Below are 18,750 nucleotides of genomic sequence, written 5' to 3' on the forward strand. Positions count from 1 at the left end.
CTATAAATACACCCCTCACCACACCCACAATTCAGTTTAACGAATAGCCAAGAAGTGGGGTGATAAAAAAGTGCGAAAGCATATAAAATAAGGAATTGGAATAATTGTGCTTTATACAAAAATCATAACCACCACAAAAAAAGGGCGGGCCTCATGGACTCTTGCTAATATGAAAGAAATGAATTTATCAGGTAAGTTCTTACATAAATTATGTTTTCTTTCATGTAATTAGCAAGAGTCCATGAGCTAGTGACGTATGGGATAATGACTACCCAAGAAGTGGATCTTTCCACACAAGAGTCACTAGAGAGGGAGGGATAAAATAAAGACAGCCAATTCCTGCTGAAAATAATCCACACCCAAAATAAAGTTTAATGAAAAACATAAGCAGAAGATTCAAACTGAAACCGCTGCCTGAAGTACTTTTCTACCAAAAACTGCTTCAGAAGAAGAAAATACATCAAAATGGTAGAATTTAGTAAAAGTATGCAAAGAGGACCAAGTCGCTGCTTTGCAGATCTGGTCAACCGAAGCTTCATTCCTAAACGCCCAGGAAGTAGAAACTGACCTAGTAGAATGAGCTGTAATTCTCTAAGGCGGAGTTTTACCCGACTCAACATAGGCAAGATGAATTAAAGATTTCAACCAAGATGCCAAAGAAATGGCAGAAGCTTTCTGGCCTTTTCTAGAACCGGAAAAGATAACAAATAGACTAGAAGTCTTACGAAAAGATTTCGTAGCTTCAACATAATATTTCAAAGCTCTAACAACATCCAAAGAATGCAACGATTTCTCCTTAGAATTCTTAGGATTAGGACATAATGAAGGAACCACAATTTCTCTACTAATGTTGTTGGAATTCACAACTTTAGGTAAAAATTCAAAAGAAGTTCGCAACACCGCCTTATCCTGATGAAAAATCAGAAAAGGAGACTCACAAGAAAGAGCAGATAATTCAGAAACTCTTCTGGCAGAAGAGATGGCCAAAAGGAACAAAACTTTCCAAGAAAGTAATTTAATGTCCAATGAATGCATAGGTTCAAACGGAGGAGCTTGAAGAGCTCCCAGAACCAAATTCAAACTCCAAGGAGGAGAAATTGACTTAATGACAGGTTTTATACGAACCAAAGCTTGTACAAAACAATGAATATCAGGAAGAATAGCAATCTTTCTGTGAAAAAGAACAGAAAGAGCAGAGATTTGTCCTTTCAAAGAACTTGCGGACAAACCTTTATCTAAACCATCCTGAAGGAACTGTAAAATTCTCGGTATTCTAAAAGAATGCCAGGAAAAATGATGAGAAAGACACCAAGAAATATAAGTCTTCCAGACTTTATAATATATCTCTCGAGATACAGATTTACGAGCCTGTAACATAGTATTAATCACAGAGTCAGAGAAACCTCTTTGACCAAGAATCAAGCGTTCAATCTCCATACCTTTAAATTTAAGGATTTCAGATCCTGATGGAAAAAAGGACCTTGTGACAGAAGGTCTGGTCTTAACGGAAGAGTCCACGGTTGGCAAGAGGCCATCCGGACAAGATCCGCATACCAAAACCTGTGAGGCCATGCCGGAGCTACCAGCAGAACAAACGAGCATTCCTTCAGAATCTTGGAGATTACTCTTGGAAGAAGAACTAGAGGCGGAAAGATATAGGCAGGATGATACTTCCAAGGAAGTGATAATGCATCCACTGCCTCCGCCTGAGGATCCCGGGATCTGGACAGATACCTGGGAAGTTTCTTGTTTAGATGGGACGCCATCAGATCTATTTCTGGAAGTTCCCACATTTGAACAATCTGAAGAAATACCTCTGGGTGAAGAGACCATTCGCCCGGATGCAACGTTTGGCGACTGAGATAATCCGCTTCCCAATTGTCTATACCTGGGATATGAACCGCAGAGATTAGACAGGAGCTGGATTCCGCCCAAACCAAAATTCGAGATACTTCTTTCATAGCCAGAGGACTGTGAGTCCCTCCTTGATGATTGATGTATGCCACAGTTGTGACATTGTCTGTCTGAAAACTCTTCAGAAGAGGCCAAAACTGAAGAGCTCTGAAAATTGCACGGAGTTCCAAAATATTGATCGGTAATCTCACCTCCTGAGATTCCCAAACTCCTTGTGCCGTCAGAGATCCCCACACAGCTCCCCAACCTGTGAGACTTGCATCTGTTGAAATTACAGTCCAGGTCGGAAGCACAAAAGAAGCCCCCTGAATTAAACGATGGTGATCTGTCCACCATGTTAGAGAGTGTCGAACAATCGGTTTTAAAGATATTAATTGAGATATCTTCGTGTAATCCTTGCACCATTGCTTCAGCATACAGAGCTGAAGAGGTCGCATGTGAAAACGAGCAAAGGGGATCGCGTCCGATGCAGCAGTCATAAGACCTAGAATTTCCATGCATAAGGCTACCGAAGGGAATGATTGTGACTGAAGGTTTCGACAAGCTGTAATCAACTTTAGACGTCTCTTGTCTGTTAAAGACAGAGTCATGGACACTGAATCCATCTGGAAACCCAGAAAGGTTACCCTTGTCTGAGGAATCAAAGAACTTTTTGGTAAATTGATCCTCCAACCATGATCTTGAAGAAACAACACAAGTCGATTCGTATGAGATTCTGCTAAATGTAAAGACTGAGCAAGTACCAAGATATCGTCCAAATAAGGAAATACCACAATACCCTGTTCTCTGATTACAGACAGCAGGGCACCGAGAACCTTTGTAAAAATTCTTGGAGCTGTAGCTAGGCCAAACGGCAGAGCCACAAATTGGTAATGCTTGTCCAGAAACGAGAATCTCAGAAACTGATAATGATCTGGATGAATCGGAATATGCAGATATGCATCCTGTAAATCTATTGTGGACATATAATTCCCTTGCTGAACAAAAGGTAAGATAGTCCTTACAGTTACCATCTTGAACGTTGGTATCCTTACATAACGATTCAATATTTTTAGATCCAGAACTGGTCTGAAAGAATTCTCCTTCTTTGGTACAATGAAGAGATTTGAATAAAACCCCATCCCCTGTTCCGGAACTGGAACTGGCATAATTACTCCAGTCAACTCTAGATCTGAAACACATTTCAGAAATGCTTGAGCTTTTACTGGATTTACTGGGACACGGGAAAGAAAAAATCTCTTTGCAGGAGGTCTCAACTTGAAACCGATTCTGTACCCTTCTGAAACAATGCTCTGAATCCAAAGATTGTGAACAGAATTGATCCAAATTTCCTTGAAAAAACGTAACCTGCCCCCTACCAGCTGAGCTGGAATGAGGGCCGCACCTTCATGTGGACTTAGAAGCAGGCTTTGCCTTTCTAGCTGGCTTGGATTTATTCCAAACTGGAGATGGTCTCCAAACTGAAACTGCTCCTGAGGATGAAGGATCAGGCTTTTGTTCTTTGTTGAAACGAAAGGAACGAAAACGATTATTAGCCCTGTTTTTACCTTTAGATTTTTTATCCTGTGGTAAAAAAGTTCCTTTCCCACCAGTAACAGTTGAAATAATGGAATCCAACTGAGAACCAAATAATTTGTTACCCTGGAAAGAAATGGATAGTAAAGTTGATTTAGAAGCCATATCAGCATTCCAAGTTTTAAGCCATAAAGCTCTTCTAGCTAAAATAGCTAGAGACATAAACCTGACATCAACTCTGATAATATCAAAAATGGCATCACAGATAAAATTATTAGCATGTTGAAGAAGAATAATAATATCATGAGAATCACGATGTGTTACTTGTTGCGCTAAAGTTTCCAACCAAAAAGTTGAAGCTGCAGCAACATCAGCCAAAGATATAGCAGGTCTAAGAAGATTACCTGAACACAGATAAGCTTTTCTTAGAAAGGACTCAATTTTCCTATCTAGAGGATCCTTAAACGAAGTACCATCTGACGTAGGAATAGTAGTACGTTTAGCAAGGGTAGAAATAGCCCCATCAACTTTAGGGATCTTGTCCCAAAATTCCAGTCTGTCAGACGGCACAGGATATAATTGCTTAAAACGTTTAGAAGGAGTAAATGAATTACCCAAATTATCCCATTCTTTGGAAATTACTGCAGAAATAGCATCAGGGACAGGAAAAACTTCTGGAATAACTACAGGAGATTTAAAAACCTTATTTAAACGTTTAGATTTAGTATCAAGAGGACCAGAATCCTCTATTTCTAAAGCAATTAGGACTTCTTTAAGTAAAGAACGAATAAATTCCATTTTAAATAAATATGAAGATTTATCAGCATCAACCTCTGAGACAGAATCCTCTGAACCAGAGGAATCATCAGAATCAGAATGATGATGTTCAGTTAAAAATTCATCTGTAGGGAGAGAAGTTTTAAAAGATTTTTTACGTTTACTAGAAGGAGAAATAACAGACATAGCCTTCTTTATGGATTCAGAAACAAAATCTCTTATATTATCAGGAACATTCTGCACCTTAGATGTTGAAGGAACTGCAACAGGCAATGGTACTTTACTAAAGGAAATATTATCTGCTTTAACAAGTTTGTCATGACAATCAATACAAACAACAGCTGGAGAAATAGCTACCAAAAGTTTACAGCAGATACACTTAGCTTTGGTTGATTCAGCACTTGACAGCGATTTTCCTGTAGTATCTTCTGACTCAGATGCAACGTGAGACATCTTGCAATATGTAAGAGAAAAAACAACATATATATAAAGCAAAATTGATCAAATTCCTTAAATGACAGTTTCAGGAATGGGAAAAAATGCCAAAGAACAAGCTTCTAGCAACCAGAAGCAATAAAAAATGAGACTTAAATAATGTGGAGACAAAAGTGACGCCCATATTTTTTCGCGCCAAATAAGACGCCCACATTATTTGGCGCCTAAATGCTTTTTGGCGCCAAAAATGACGCCACATCCGGAACGCCGACATTTTTGGCGCAAAATAACGTCAAAAAATGACGCAACTTCCGGCGACACGTATGACGCCGGAAACGGAAATAGAATTTTTGCGCCAAAAAAGTCCGCGCCAAGAATGACGCAATAAATGAAGCATTTTCAGCCCCCGCGAGCCTAACAGCCCACAGGGAAAAAGTCAAATTTTAAGGTAAGAAAAATGTTAAAATGCATTATCCCAAATATGAAACTGACTGTCTGAAAATAAGGAAAGTTGAACATTCTGAGTCAAGGCAAATAAATGTTTGAATACATATATTTAGAACTTTATAAACAAAGTGCCCAACCATAGCTAGGAGTGTCACAGAAAAACATAATTTATGCTTACCTGATAAATTCCTTTCTTCTGTTGTGTGATCAGTCCACGGGTCATCATTACTTATGGGATATAACTCCTCCCCAACAGGAAATGCAAGAGGATTCACCCAGCAGAGCTGCATATAGCTCCTCCCCTCTACGTCACTCCCAGTCATTCGACCAAGAATCAACGAGAAAGGAGAAACCAAGGGTGAAGTGGTGACTGGAGTATAATTTAAAAGATATTTACCTGCCTTAAAAAACAGGGCGGGCCGTGGACTGATCACACAACAGAAGAAAGGAATTTATCAGGTAAGCATAAATTATGTTTTCTTCTGTTATGTGTGATCAGTCCACGGGTCATCATTACTTCTGGGATACCAATACCAAAGCAAAAGTACACGGATGACGGGAGGGATAGGCAGGCTCATTATACAGAAGGAACCACTGCCTGAAGAACCTTTCTCCCAAAAATAGCCTCCGAAGAAGCAAAAGTGTCAAATTTGTAAAATTTGGAAAAAGTATGAAGCGAAGACCAAGTTGCAGCCTTGCAAATCTGTTCAACAGAGGCCTCATTCTTAAAGGCCCAAGTGGAAGCCACAGCTCTAGTAGAATGGGCTGTAATTCTTTCAGGAGGCTGCTGTCCAGCAGTCTCATAGGCTAAACGAATTATGCTACGAAGCCAGAAGGAGAGAGAGGTAGCCGAAGCCTTATGACCTCTCCTCTGACCAGAGTACACGACAAACAGGGAAGACGTTTGTCGAAATTCCTTAGTTGCCTGCAAGTAGAACTTGAGGGCACGAACTACATCCAGATTGTGTAGAAGACGTTCCTTCTTTGAAGAAGGATTTGGGCATAAAGAAGGAACAACAATCTCTTGATTGATGTTCCTGTTAGTGACTACCTTAGGTAAGAACCCAGGTTTAGTACGCAGAACTACCTTATCTGAATGAAAAATCAAATAAGGAGAATCACAATGTAAAGCTGATAACTCAGAGACTCTCCGAGCCGAAGAAATAGCCATTAAAAATAACACTTTCCAAGATAACAACTTTATATCAATGGAATGAAGGGGTTCAAACGGAACTCCTTGTAGAACGTTAAGAACAAGGTTTAAACTCCATGGCGGAGCAACAGTTTTAAACACAGGCTTGATTCTAGCTAAAGCCTGACAAAAGGCCTGGACGTCTGGATTTTCTGACAGACGCCTGTGCAACAAGATGGACAGAGCTGAGATCTGTCCCTTTAATGAACTAGCCGATAAACCCTTTTCTAAACCTTCTTGTAGAAAGGACAATATCCTAGGAATCCTAACCTTACTCCAGGAGTAACCTTTGGATTCGCACCAGTATAGGTATTTACGCCATATCTTATGGTAAATCCTTCTGGTAACAGGCTTCCTAGCCTGTATCAGGGTATCAATAACCGACTCAGAAAAACCACGTTTTGATAAAATCAAGCGTTCAATTTCCAAGCAGTCAGCTTCAGAGAAGTTAGATTTTGATGTTTGAATGGACCCTGTATCAGAAGGTCCTGTCTTAGAGGTAGAGACGAAGGCAGACAGGATGACATGTCCACTAGATCTGCATACCAAGTCCTGCGTGGCCATGCAGGCGCTATTAGAATCACTGATGCTCTCTCCTGTTTGATTTTGGCAATCAATCGAGGAAGCAGCGGGAAGGGTGGAAACACATAAGCCATCCCGAAGTTCCAAGGTGCTGTCAAAGCATCTATCAGAACCGCTCCCGGATCCCTGGATCTGGACCCGTAGCGAGGAAGTTTGGCGTTCTGGCGAGACGCCATGAGATCTATCTCTGGTTTGCCCCAACGTCGAAGTATTTGGGCAAAGACCTCCGGATGAAGTTCCCACTCCCCCGGATGAAAAGTCTGGCGACTCAAGAAATCCGCCTCCCAGTTCTCCACTCCCGGGATGTGGATTGCTGACAGGTGGCAAGAGTGAGACTCTGCCCAGCGAATTATCTTTGATACTTCCATCATTGCTAGGGAGCTTCTTGTCCCTCCTTGATGGTTGATGTAAGCTACAGTCGTGATGTTGTCCGACTGAAACCTGATGAACCCCCGAGTTTTTAACTGGGGCCAAGCCAGAAGGGCATTGAGAACTGCTCTCAATTCCAGAATGTTTATTGGCAGGAGACTTTCCTCCTGATTCCATTGTCCCTGAGCCTTCAGAGAATTCCAGACAGCGCCCCAACCTAGTAGGCTGGCGTCTGTTGTTACAATTGTCCAGTCCGGCCTGCTGAATGGCATCCCCCTGGACAGATGTGGTCGAGAAAGCCACCATAGAAGAGAGTTTCTGGTCTCTTGATCCAGATTCAGAGTAGGGGACAAGTCTGAGTAATCCCCATTCCACTGACTCAGCATGCACAATTGCAGCGGTCTGAGATGTAGACGTGCAAAGGGTACTATGTCCATTGCTGCTACCATTAAGCCGATCACCTCCATGCACTGAGCTACTGACGGGAGTTGAATGGAATGAAGGACACGGCATGCATTTAGAAGCTTTGTTAATCTGTCTTCTGTCAGATAAATCTTCATTTCTACAGAATCTATAAGAGTCCCCAAGAATGGAACTCTTGTGAGAGGAAAGAGAGAACTCTTCTTTTCGTTCACTTTCCATCCATGCGACCTTAGAAATGCCAGAACTAACTCTGTATGAGACTTGGCAGTTTGAAAGCTTGAAGCTTGTATCAGAATGTCGTCTAGGTACGGAGCTACCGAAATTCCTCGCGGTCTTAGTACCGCCAGAAGGGCACCCAGAACCCTTGTGAAGATTCTTGGAGCCGTAGCCAATCCGAATGGAAGAGCTACAAACTGGTAATGCCTGTCTAAGAAGGCAAACCTTAGATACCGGTAATGATCTTTGTGAATCGGTATGTGAAGGTAAGCATCCTTTAAATCCACTGTGGTCATGTACTGACCCTTTTGGATCATGGGTAAGATTGTCCGAATAGTTTCCATTTTGAACGATGGAACTCTTAGGAATTTGTTTAGGATCTTTAAATCCAAGATTGGCCTGAAAGTTCCCTCTTTTTTGGGAACCACAAACAGGTTTGAGTAAAACCCTTGTCCTTGTTCCGACCGCGGAACCGGATGGATCACTCCCATTAATAACAGATCTTGTACACAGCGTAGAAACGCTTCTTTCTTTATCTGGTTTGTTGACAACCTTGACAGATGAAATCTCCCTCTTGGGGGAGAGAATTTGAAGTCTAGAAGGTATCCCTGAGATATGATCTCTAGCGCCCAGGGATCCTGAACATCTCTTGCCCAAGCCTGGGCGAAGAGAGAGAGTCTGCCCCCCACTAGATCCGGTCCCGGATCGGGGGCCCTCAATTCATGCTGTCTTAGGGGCAGCAGCAGGTTTCCTGGCCTGCTTGCCCTTGTTCCAGGACTGGTTAGGTTTCCAGCCTTGTCTGTAACGAGCAACAGCTCCTTCCTGTTTTGGTGCAGTGGAAGTTGGTGCTGCTCCTGCTTTGAAATTCCGAAAGGGACGAAAATTAGACTGTCTAGCCTTAGCTTTGGCTTTGTCTTGAGGCAGGGCGTGGCCCTTACCTCCTGTAATGTCAGCGATAATTTCTTTCAAGCCAGGCCCAAATAAAGTTTGCCCCTTGAAAGGTATATTAAGTAATTTGGACTTAGAAGTTACATCAGCTGACCAGGATTTTAGCCACAGCGCCCTACGTGCCTGAATGGCGAATCCTGAGTTCTTAGCCGTAAGTTTGGTTAAATGTACTACGGCCTCCGAAATGAATGAATTAGCTAGTTTAAGGACTCTAAGCCTGTCCGTAATGTCGTCCAGCGTAGCTGAACTAAGGTTCTCTTCCAGAGACTCAATCCAAAATGCTGCCGCAGCCGTAATCGGCGCGATGCATGCAAGGGGTTGCAATATAAAACCTTGTTGAACAAACATTTTCTTAAGGTAACCCTCTAATTTTTTATCCATTGGATCTGAAAAAGCACAGCTATCCTCCACCGGGATAGTGGTACGCTTAGCTAAAGTAGAAACTGCTCCCTCCACCTTAGGGACCGTTTGCCATAAGTCCCGTGTGGTGGCGTCTATTGGAAACATCTTTCTAAATATTGGAGGGGGTGAGAACGGCACACCGGGTCTATCCCACTCCTTAGTAACAATTTCAGTTAGTCTCTTAGGTATAGGAAAAACGTCAGTACTCGCCGGTACCGCAAAGTATTTATCCAACCTACACAATTTCTCTGGTATTGCAACAGTGTTACAATCATTAAGAGCCGCTAAAACCTCCCCTAGTAATACACGGAGGTTCTCCAATTTAAATTTAAAATTTGAAATATCTGAATCCAATCTGTTTGGATCAGAACCGTCACCCACAGAATGAAGCTCTCCGTCCTCATGCTCTGCAAGCTGTGACGCAGTATCAGACATGGCTCTAGTATTATCAGCGCACTCTGTTCTCACCCCAGAGTGATCACGCTTGCCTCTTAGTTCTGGTAATTTAGCCAAAACTTCAGTCATAACAGTAGCCATATCTTGTAATGTTATCTGTAATGGCCGCCCAGATGTACTAGGTGCCACAATATCACGCACCTCCCGGGCGGGAGATGCAGGTACTGACACGTGAGGCGAGTTAGTCGGCATAACTCTCCCCTCGCTGTTTGGTGAAATTTGTTCAATTTGTACAGATTGGCTTTTATTTAAAGTAGCATCAATACAGTTAGAACATAAATTTCTATTGGGCTCCACCTTGGCATTGGAACAAATGACACAGGTATCTTCCTCTGAATCAGACATGTTTAACACACTAGCAAATAAACTTGCAACTTGGTTACAATCTTATTTAACAAAAACGTACTGTGCCTCAAAGAAGCACTAAACGATTAAATGACAGTTGAAATAATGAACTGAAAAACAGTTATAGCATCAATCCTTGAAAACAACACAACTTTTAGCAAAGGTTTGTTCCCATTAGTAAAGTAACAATAATCAAATTTGAGACGTAAAAATTACAGAGCAACGTTTTTAATCACAGTCAATATATAAGTCTCACAGCTCTGCTGAGAGAATCTACCTCCCTCCAAAGAAGTTTGAAGACCCCTGAGTTCTGTTAGAGATGAACCGGATCATGCAGGAAATACAAGAGTAACTGACTGGAAATTTTTGATGCGTAGCAAAGAGCGCCAAAAACGGCCCCTCCCCCTCACACACAGCAGTGAGAGAGAAACGAAACTGTCACAATTAAAACAAGCAACTGCCAAGTGGAAAAATAATGCCCAAACATTTGTTCACTCAGTACCTCAGAAAATGCAAACGATTCTACATTCCAGCAAAAACGTTTAACATAATAAATACCTATTAAAAGGTTTAATGTACTTTTAACAGAGTAATTCCAGTGAAGTACCATCCCCAGAATACTGAAGTATACATACATGTCATTATAACGGTATGGCAGGATTTTCTCATCAATTCCATTCAGAAAATAAAAACTGCTACATACCTCAATGCAGATTCATCTGCCCGCTGTCCCCTGATCTGAAGCTTTTACCTCCCTCAGATGGCCGAGAAACAGCAATATGATCTTAACTACTCCGGTTAAAATCATAGTAAAAACTCTGGTAGATTCTTCTTCAAACTCTGCCAGAGAGGTAATAACACGCTCCGGTGCTATTGTAAAATAACAAACTTTTGATTGAAGTTATAAAAACTAAGTATAATCACCATAGTCCTCTCACACATCCTATCTAGTCGTTGGGTGCAAGAGAATGACTGGGAGTGACGTAGAGGGGAGGAGCTATATGCAGCTCTGCTGGGTGAATCCTCTTGCATTTCCTGTTGGGGAGGAGTTATATCCCAGAAGTAATGATGACCCGTGGACTGATCACATAACAGAAGAAATAAGACTTACTTACCCCAGGACACTCATCTACATATAGTAGATAGCCAAACCAGTACTGAAACGAGAATCAGCAGAGGTAATAGTATATATAAGAGTATATCGTCGATCTGAAAAGGGAGGTAAGAGATGAATCTCTACGACCGATAACAGAGAACCTATGAAATAGACCCCTTAGAAGGAGATCACTGCATTCAAATAGGCAATACTCCTCACATCCCTCTGACATTCACTGCACGCTGAGAGGAAAACCGGGCTCCAACTTGCTGCGGAGCGCATATCAACGTAGAATCTAGCACAAACTTACTTCACCACCTCCATCGGAGGCAAAGTTTGTAAAACTGAATTGTGGGTGTGGTGAGGGGTGTATTTATAGGCATTTTGAGGTTTGGGAAACTTTGCCCCTCCTGGTAGGAATGTATATCCCATACGTCACTAGCTCATGGACTCTTGCTAATTACATGAAAGAAATTCCCTTCCTGCTTTGTGGAGAAAGAGGAAGCAGAGGGTACTACTTTAAAATTTTGAAAGGAACGAAAATTATTTTGTCTACCTCTCATCTTAGCAGACTTATCCTGAGGCAAGGCATGACCTTTACCTCCAGTAATGTCAGAAATTATTTTCTTCCAATCAGGTCCGAATAGGGTCTTACCCTTGAAAGGAATAGCTAAAAGCTTAGATTTTGAGGACACATCAGCAGACCACGATTTTAGCCATAATGCTCTACGCGCTAGAAATGGCAAATCCTGCATTTTTCTCCGCCAATTTAGCAATTTGAAATGCGGCATCTGTAATAAAAGAATTAGCTAGCTTGAGAGCCTTAATTCTATCCAAAATGTCCTCTAAAGGGGTCTCAACCTTCAGAGACTCTTCTAGAGCATCAAACCAAAAAGCTGCTGCAATAGTCACTAGAACAATGCAAGCTGTAGGTTGCAAAAGAAAACCCTGATAAATAATTTCTTTAGAAGACCCTCTAACTTCTTATCCATGGGGTCTTTGAAAGCACAACTGTCCTCAATAGGTATAGTTGTACGCTTAGCCAGGGTAGATATAGCTCCCTCCACCTTAGGGAACGACTGCCAGGAGTCCCAAATAGTGTCTGATATGGGAAACATTTTCTTGAAAGTAGGAGGAGGAGAAAACGGTATACCCGGTCTGTCCCATTCCTTTTTAATAATTTCCGGAATTCTTTTAGGAACCGGAAAAACATCAGTGTAAGCACACCTCTAGATATTTGTCCATTTTACACAAATTCTCTGGTGGTATCCCAATAGGGCCACAATCATCCAGAGTCGCTAAAACCTCCCGAAGTAACAGGCGGAGGTGTTCAAGCTTAAATTTAAAGGACATGATGTCCGAATCTGTCTGGGGTAACATATTTCCTGAGTCTGAAAGTTCTCCCTCAGACAGCAATTCCCTGACCCCCAACTCAGAGCCCTGTGAGGGTACATCGGAAATATCCAATAAGGCATCAGAGGATTCAGTATTCACATTATTACCCGACCTACTGCGTTTACCCTGTAACGCTGGTAAATTAGATAATACCTCTGTAAGGGTAGTTGACATAACTGCAGCCATATCCTGCAGAGTAAAAGAATTAGATGCACTTGAGGTACTTGGCGTCGCTTGTGTGGGCGTTAAAGGTTGTGACACTTGGGGAGAATTGGATGGCATATCCTGATTCTCTTCAGACTGAGAATCATCCTTAGGCACACTTTCTTTACGTAAAATATGTTTCAGTACAAGAGGTACACAAAGTAAGAGGGGGTTCCACAATGGCTTCTAAACACATAGAGCAATTAGTTTCCTCAATGTCAGAAATGTTGAACAGACTAGCATAAACCACAATAGTCGATAAACACTTAATTATTGATCTGAACAATTTTTCGAAAAGTGTACTGCGCCTTTAAAAAATAAAAACGCAACAAATTTTCCTAAACTGCCTAAACGTTTAAATAACGCTATACAATTAAATATACCTATTCAATTTGGCCAAAAATTATTGCACACTAAGAACAAGGGGTGAATTTAACCTCTAAAAGACATTTTATAGCACAAAATATATTTTATTGAAAAAAAAAAGTAAAAGACTGAACATACCTCAATGCTGCTTGTAGCATGAAACCGTTCTCCACACTGAAGATTTCTCTTGCACTACCTTCAGAACTCTGTGGGAACCAACATGGATCTTAGTTACATCTGCTAAGATCATCAACCTCAGGGCAGAAATCTTCTTCTTCCATATCTCCCTGAGGAAAATAGTACTCACCTGTACCATTTAAAATAAAAAACTTCTTGACTGAAGAATCTAAAACTAACACCTCACTTTACCTCTTCCTATTACCAACACAGTCAAAGAGAATGACTGGGGGTGGAGGGCAGGGAGGAGCTATATATACAGCTCTGCTGTGTTGCTCTTTGCCACTTCCTGTTAGCAGGAGGTTAATATCCCACAAGGATGAAATCCGTGGACTCGTCGTATCTTGTAGAAGAAAGGTGTTTATAACACAAGGAAAACCAGCAGAGGCAAAGTAAAGACTAAAGGAATGAGTGAGGTGGGAGGGGTTTGAGAATCTTTGCCTCCTCCTAGTGGTAGAGTAATTCCCAAAAGTAATGGATTGTGGACTCTCACCACCTGTATGAAAGAAATAACAGCTTATAACCACTGTACAAAGATACATTAGGGTAAACATGTTCAGTTATTTGTTATTCCACTAAGCCAAATTGAAAGGTGTAGCCTTATGAATATGAAGTTGCTCTGCCAGTCTGCCAGTATATAAAAAGACCTTTGCTTGACAAAACTTAGTGTTAGTGACTGATCAATTTTTTGCCCAAACTAGGAAAAGTGTTTGGAGTAGACAGATATTTTGTTTTTGCCAGGGTTGATATAAGATGGCATCTTCTTTTTATTTTATTGTAACAAATCATTATAAGCTTATATGACAAACTATTTACTGATAGGGTTGTGTGTGATCCTGCTATCACAGAAATGCTTTATTTTGTAAGCCGATTATACCTCCCCCTCCATGCGAGTACTAATTTGACATAAAGGTTACATTTAAATGTTAAAACCAACAATATTGCACTACTGTGCCCTTTTTTTCTCTTGTGCTGACTGTGGCTGTGCGTACGCCTGTAACCGCAACTATTGTCTAATTGAAGGCATTTTTAGCTCTACTCCATAAGTAGTACCAGAGGCACATGGATAGTTTTACGTTGAACTATATTGCACTAGTGTTTTTTCTTTCACAATATTTGCAGAACAATTTTGAGACTTCTAGTTACAATACACCAACTTATTGTCATTAGGAGTGTACCTTTTTCTCGTTAAAATATTATTACATTTATTATTACGGTTTTGCACTTTTATTTTAAGAATTATATTTTCACTTTTATTTTAACAATGGCCATAAATTGCTGCTCACAAGCAGGGCACAGATGATAAGCTAATCAGAGTTGGAAGTCAATTGCCGACAGTTACCCATTGTGTTTAGTTTGGAAGCTGCAATGCTTGTAGCTACGGAGTGAAACTTTTTCTATGGATTTATGCCATTGGAAAAAGTTTAAAGGTCAGCATTGCAAACATGATGTGCACTAATGAAATAGAGCATGTCATTAATGCACAGGAATATCCCTTTATTCTTGCTTATCTCTGCATGATATCCTTCATAAATAAATAATTACAGTTCTTGTTTTCCTTCTATGTAACAAATCTTTGTTTCACTCATGGGGAACCTTTCTATACTCCAACCTAAATAATAATAATATTACCACCAATACTAATAATTACCTCATTAAAATTATTGCGTTATTTACAAAGTTACCCCAGTAATTACTCAATAGTAGAGTAATCCAAGTTTATATTCAAACCTTCCTAGACGACTACCTAAGGGCAACTCAGTTAATGATTTAAAAAAAAAAGAATCTTGCCATAGAGATAACATATGATGCAGAGTTACGCTGTTTGCTCAGACCATGATGACTTTCCATACCAGCAGTTCAGGAAATAAATTTAAAAAAAAACAAGCAAATAAAAAAAAAAAAAACAAGATTGTGGAAGCACAAAAACACATTTCTTGTAACAAATACGTGATTTCAGAGGATCTATAATGTTTCTAGAAATAGAATTTAAAGCTCTAAAAGATTTTGGTACTTTGCTGGATTCAGTAATCCTTAGTATTAAAGGAGACATAATGAAGCAATAATAAAATACTTTAGTAATGTTCTGAACCGGCGCACTACTAATTCCAAGCTGAACCAATCAGGGGTTGCATATATACATAGCCAATCACTACCCATATTTATCTCAGGCTTGGCAGTGCACATTGGTGTTTTTTTTTTAATATTCCTTTTTATCCATTTAATTAATACGGCACAAGTATTTTGTACGTATAGATGTTTAAAATATTTTTATCTTGTAAGGGTTAAAAACTGTGAACAAAAATAAAACCAAAACAGACTAAAATTTACTAAAAGATCCTCGCTATACTATAAAACTTGCCTGGATACTGAGCTTGAACTGAAGGAAACAGTGTTGTAGAACATCGGACTTGTGCCGGGATTAGAGGCAGAATTTAACATTAAACTTCTATCTGGTATCCGTGTAGCAGCTATTGGCTGTGATGTGGCTGTCAGACTGGCAAATGGGTTATCGTCTTTTGTTTGCGTTGAGATCATCAGTACTTCCATTAAAATCTGCCCAATAAGGTCCTTAAAATTGGAAAACACTGTTGGGGAAAAAGTGAAAGCTTTATAAATCGTTCATTCCGATTTATATTTTTAATTTACTACTAATAAAGATGTCATCACAACCAACAGCGAATTGAGGAAAAGTCCTGCATGTCTATTTAGATGCTATTTTGCTGACAGAAAGCTACAGAATGTTGTGTGCAACATTCTTGTCATCACACAGCAAATGTCTAAGGATCACAAAACAGCTTGCAGTGGCCCGAATGATTCACCTAATAAAGACCCAAACACAATTTACAACATTAAAGCCAAAACTGGGTAGATTTGTGCTAAAAAGATGTGTGCTAATTTAAAGGAGAACTAAAGTTAAAATTAAACTTTCATGATTCAGATAGGGCATGTGATTTTAAACAACTTTCCAATTTACTTTTATCCTCAAATTTGCTGTGTTCTCTTGGTATTCTTTGTTGAAAGCTAAACCTAATTAGGCCCATATGCTAATTTCTAAGCCCTTGAAGGCTGTCTCTTATTTCAGTGCATTTTGATAGTTTTTCACAGCTAGACAGCGCTAGCTCATGTGTGCCATATAGATGACATTGTCCTCACACCTGTGGAGTTACCTAGGAGTGGGCACTGATTGGCTAAAATACAAGTCTTTCAAAAGAACTGAAATAAGGGGGCTGTCTGCAGAGGCTTAGATAGAAGGTAATCAGAGGTAAAAAGTGTATTAATATAACCGTGTTGGTTATGCAAAACTGGGAAATGAATAATAAAAATCTATTAAACAATAAAAATTCTGGATTTGACTGTCCCTTTAAACATTCATGATTCAGATAGAGCACACAATATTAAACAACTTTCCAATTCACATACATTATCTAAATCTGCACACTATGAGGCGCCAGCTCCAACTGAGCATGTGCAAGATTCACAGTATATACAAATATGCATTTTGTGATTGGCTGATAGCGGTCACATGTTGCAGCAGTGGGAAGGAAAAACATAATTTATGCTTACCTGATAAATTCCTTTCTTCTGTAGTGTGATCAGTCCACGGGTCATCATTACTTGTGGGATATTAACTGCTCCCCTACAGGAAGTGCAAGAGGATTCACCCAGCAGAGTTGCTATATAGCTCCTCCCCTCTACGTCACCTCCAGTCATTCGACCAAGGACCAACGAGAAAGGAGAAGCCAAGGGTGTAGTGGTGACTGGAGTATAATTTAAAAAATATTTACCTGCCTTAAAAAACAGGGCGGGCCGTGGACTGATCACACTACAGAAGAAAGGAATTTATCAGGTAAGCATAAATTATGTTTTCTTCTGTTAAGTGTGATCAGTCCACGGGTCATCATTACTTGTGGGATACCAATACCAAAGCAAAAGTACACGGATGACGGGAGGGATAGGCAGGCTCTTTATACAGAAGGAACCACTGCCTGAAGAACCTTTCTCCCAAAAATAGCCTCCGAGGAAGCAAAAGTGTCAAATTTGTAAAATTTGGAAAAAGTATGAAGCGAAGACCAAGTTGCAGCCTTGCAAATCTGTTCAACAGAGGCCTCATTCTTAAAGGCCCAAGTGGAAGCCACAGCTCTAGTGGAATGAGCTGTAATTCTTTCAGGAGGCTGCTGTCCAGCAGTCTCATAAGCTAAACGAATTATGCTACGAAGCCAAAAAGAGAGAGAGGTAGCAGAAGCTTTTTGACCTCTCCTCTGACCAGAGTAAACGACAAACAGGGAAGACGTTTGTCGAAAATCTTTAGTTGCCTGTAAATAAAATTTAAGGGCACGAACTACATCCAGATTGTGCAAAAGACGTTCCTTCCTCGAAGAAGGATTTGGGCACAAGGATGGAACAACAATCTCCTGATTGATATTCCTGTTAGTGACTACCTTAGGTAAGAACCCAGGTTTAGTACGCAGAACTACCTTATCCGAGTGAAAAATCAAATAAGGAGAATCACAATGTAAGGCTGATAACTCAGAGACTCTTCGAGCCGAGGAAATAGCCATTAAAAATAGAACTTTCCAAGATAACAACTTTATATCAATGGAATGAAGGGGTTCAAACGGAACACCCTGTAAAACGTTAAGAACAAGGTTTAAACTCCATGGTGGAGCCACAGCTTTAAACACAGGTTTAATCCTGGCCAAAGCCTGACAAAAAGCCTGAACGTCTGGAACTTCTGACAGACGCTTGTGTAACAGAATGGACAGAGCTGAGATCTGTCCCTTTAAGGAACTAGCGGATAACCCCTTTTCTAAACCTTCTTGTAGAAAAGACAATATCCTAGGAATCCTAACCTTACTCCAAGAGTAACCTTTGGATTCGCACCAATATAGGTATTTACGCCATATTTTATGGTAAATCTTTCTGGTAACAGGCTTCCTAGCCTGTATTAAGGTATCAATAACTGACTCAGAAAAACCACGCTTTGATAAGATCAAGCGTTCAATTTCCAAGCAGTCAGCTTCAGAGAAGTTAGATTTTGATGTTTGAAAGGACCCTGAATCAGAAGGTCCTGTCTCAGAGGTAACGACCAAGGTGGACAGAATGACATGTCCACCAGATCTGTATACCAAGTCCTGCGTGGCCATGCAGGCGCTATTAGAATCACTGATGCTTTCTCCTGTTTGATTCTGGCAATCAATCGAGGAAGCATCGGGAAAGGTGGAAACACATAAGCCATCCTGAAGGTCCATGGTGCTGTCAAGGCATCTATCAGGACCGCTCCCGGATCCCTGGATCTGGACCCGTAGCGCGGAAGCTTGGCGTTCTGTCGAGACGCCATGAGATCTATCTCTGGTTTGCCCCAACGTCGAAGTATTTGGGCAAAGACCTCTGGATGAAGTTCCCACTCCCCCGGATGAAAAGTCTGACGACTTAAGAAATCCGCCTCCCAGTTCTCCACTCCCGGGATGTGGATTGCAGACAGGTGGCA

At 40.7% G+C, this 18,750-nt stretch overlaps 1 protein-coding gene across 1 annotated transcript in view; it reads right to left on the reverse strand.

Annotated features, from left to right (window-relative positions):
- The window catches only part of UBE4B (ubiquitination factor E4B), a 618,413-nt gene that overhangs the window by 429,477 nt on the left and 170,186 nt on the right, over positions 1–18,750 (reverse strand). Inside the window, exon 6 of the mRNA XM_053691155.1 lies at positions 15,622–15,847. Coding sequence (XP_053547130.1) covers positions 15,622–15,847 — 226 coding nt within the window. The remainder of the gene's footprint in view (positions 1–15,621; positions 15,848–18,750) is intronic.

The sequence above is a fragment of the Bombina bombina genome, chromosome 8 (genome assembly GCF_027579735.1).
Source record: "Bombina bombina isolate aBomBom1 chromosome 8, aBomBom1.pri, whole genome shotgun sequence".
Taxonomy (NCBI): domain Eukaryota; kingdom Metazoa; phylum Chordata; class Amphibia; order Anura; family Bombinatoridae; genus Bombina; species Bombina bombina.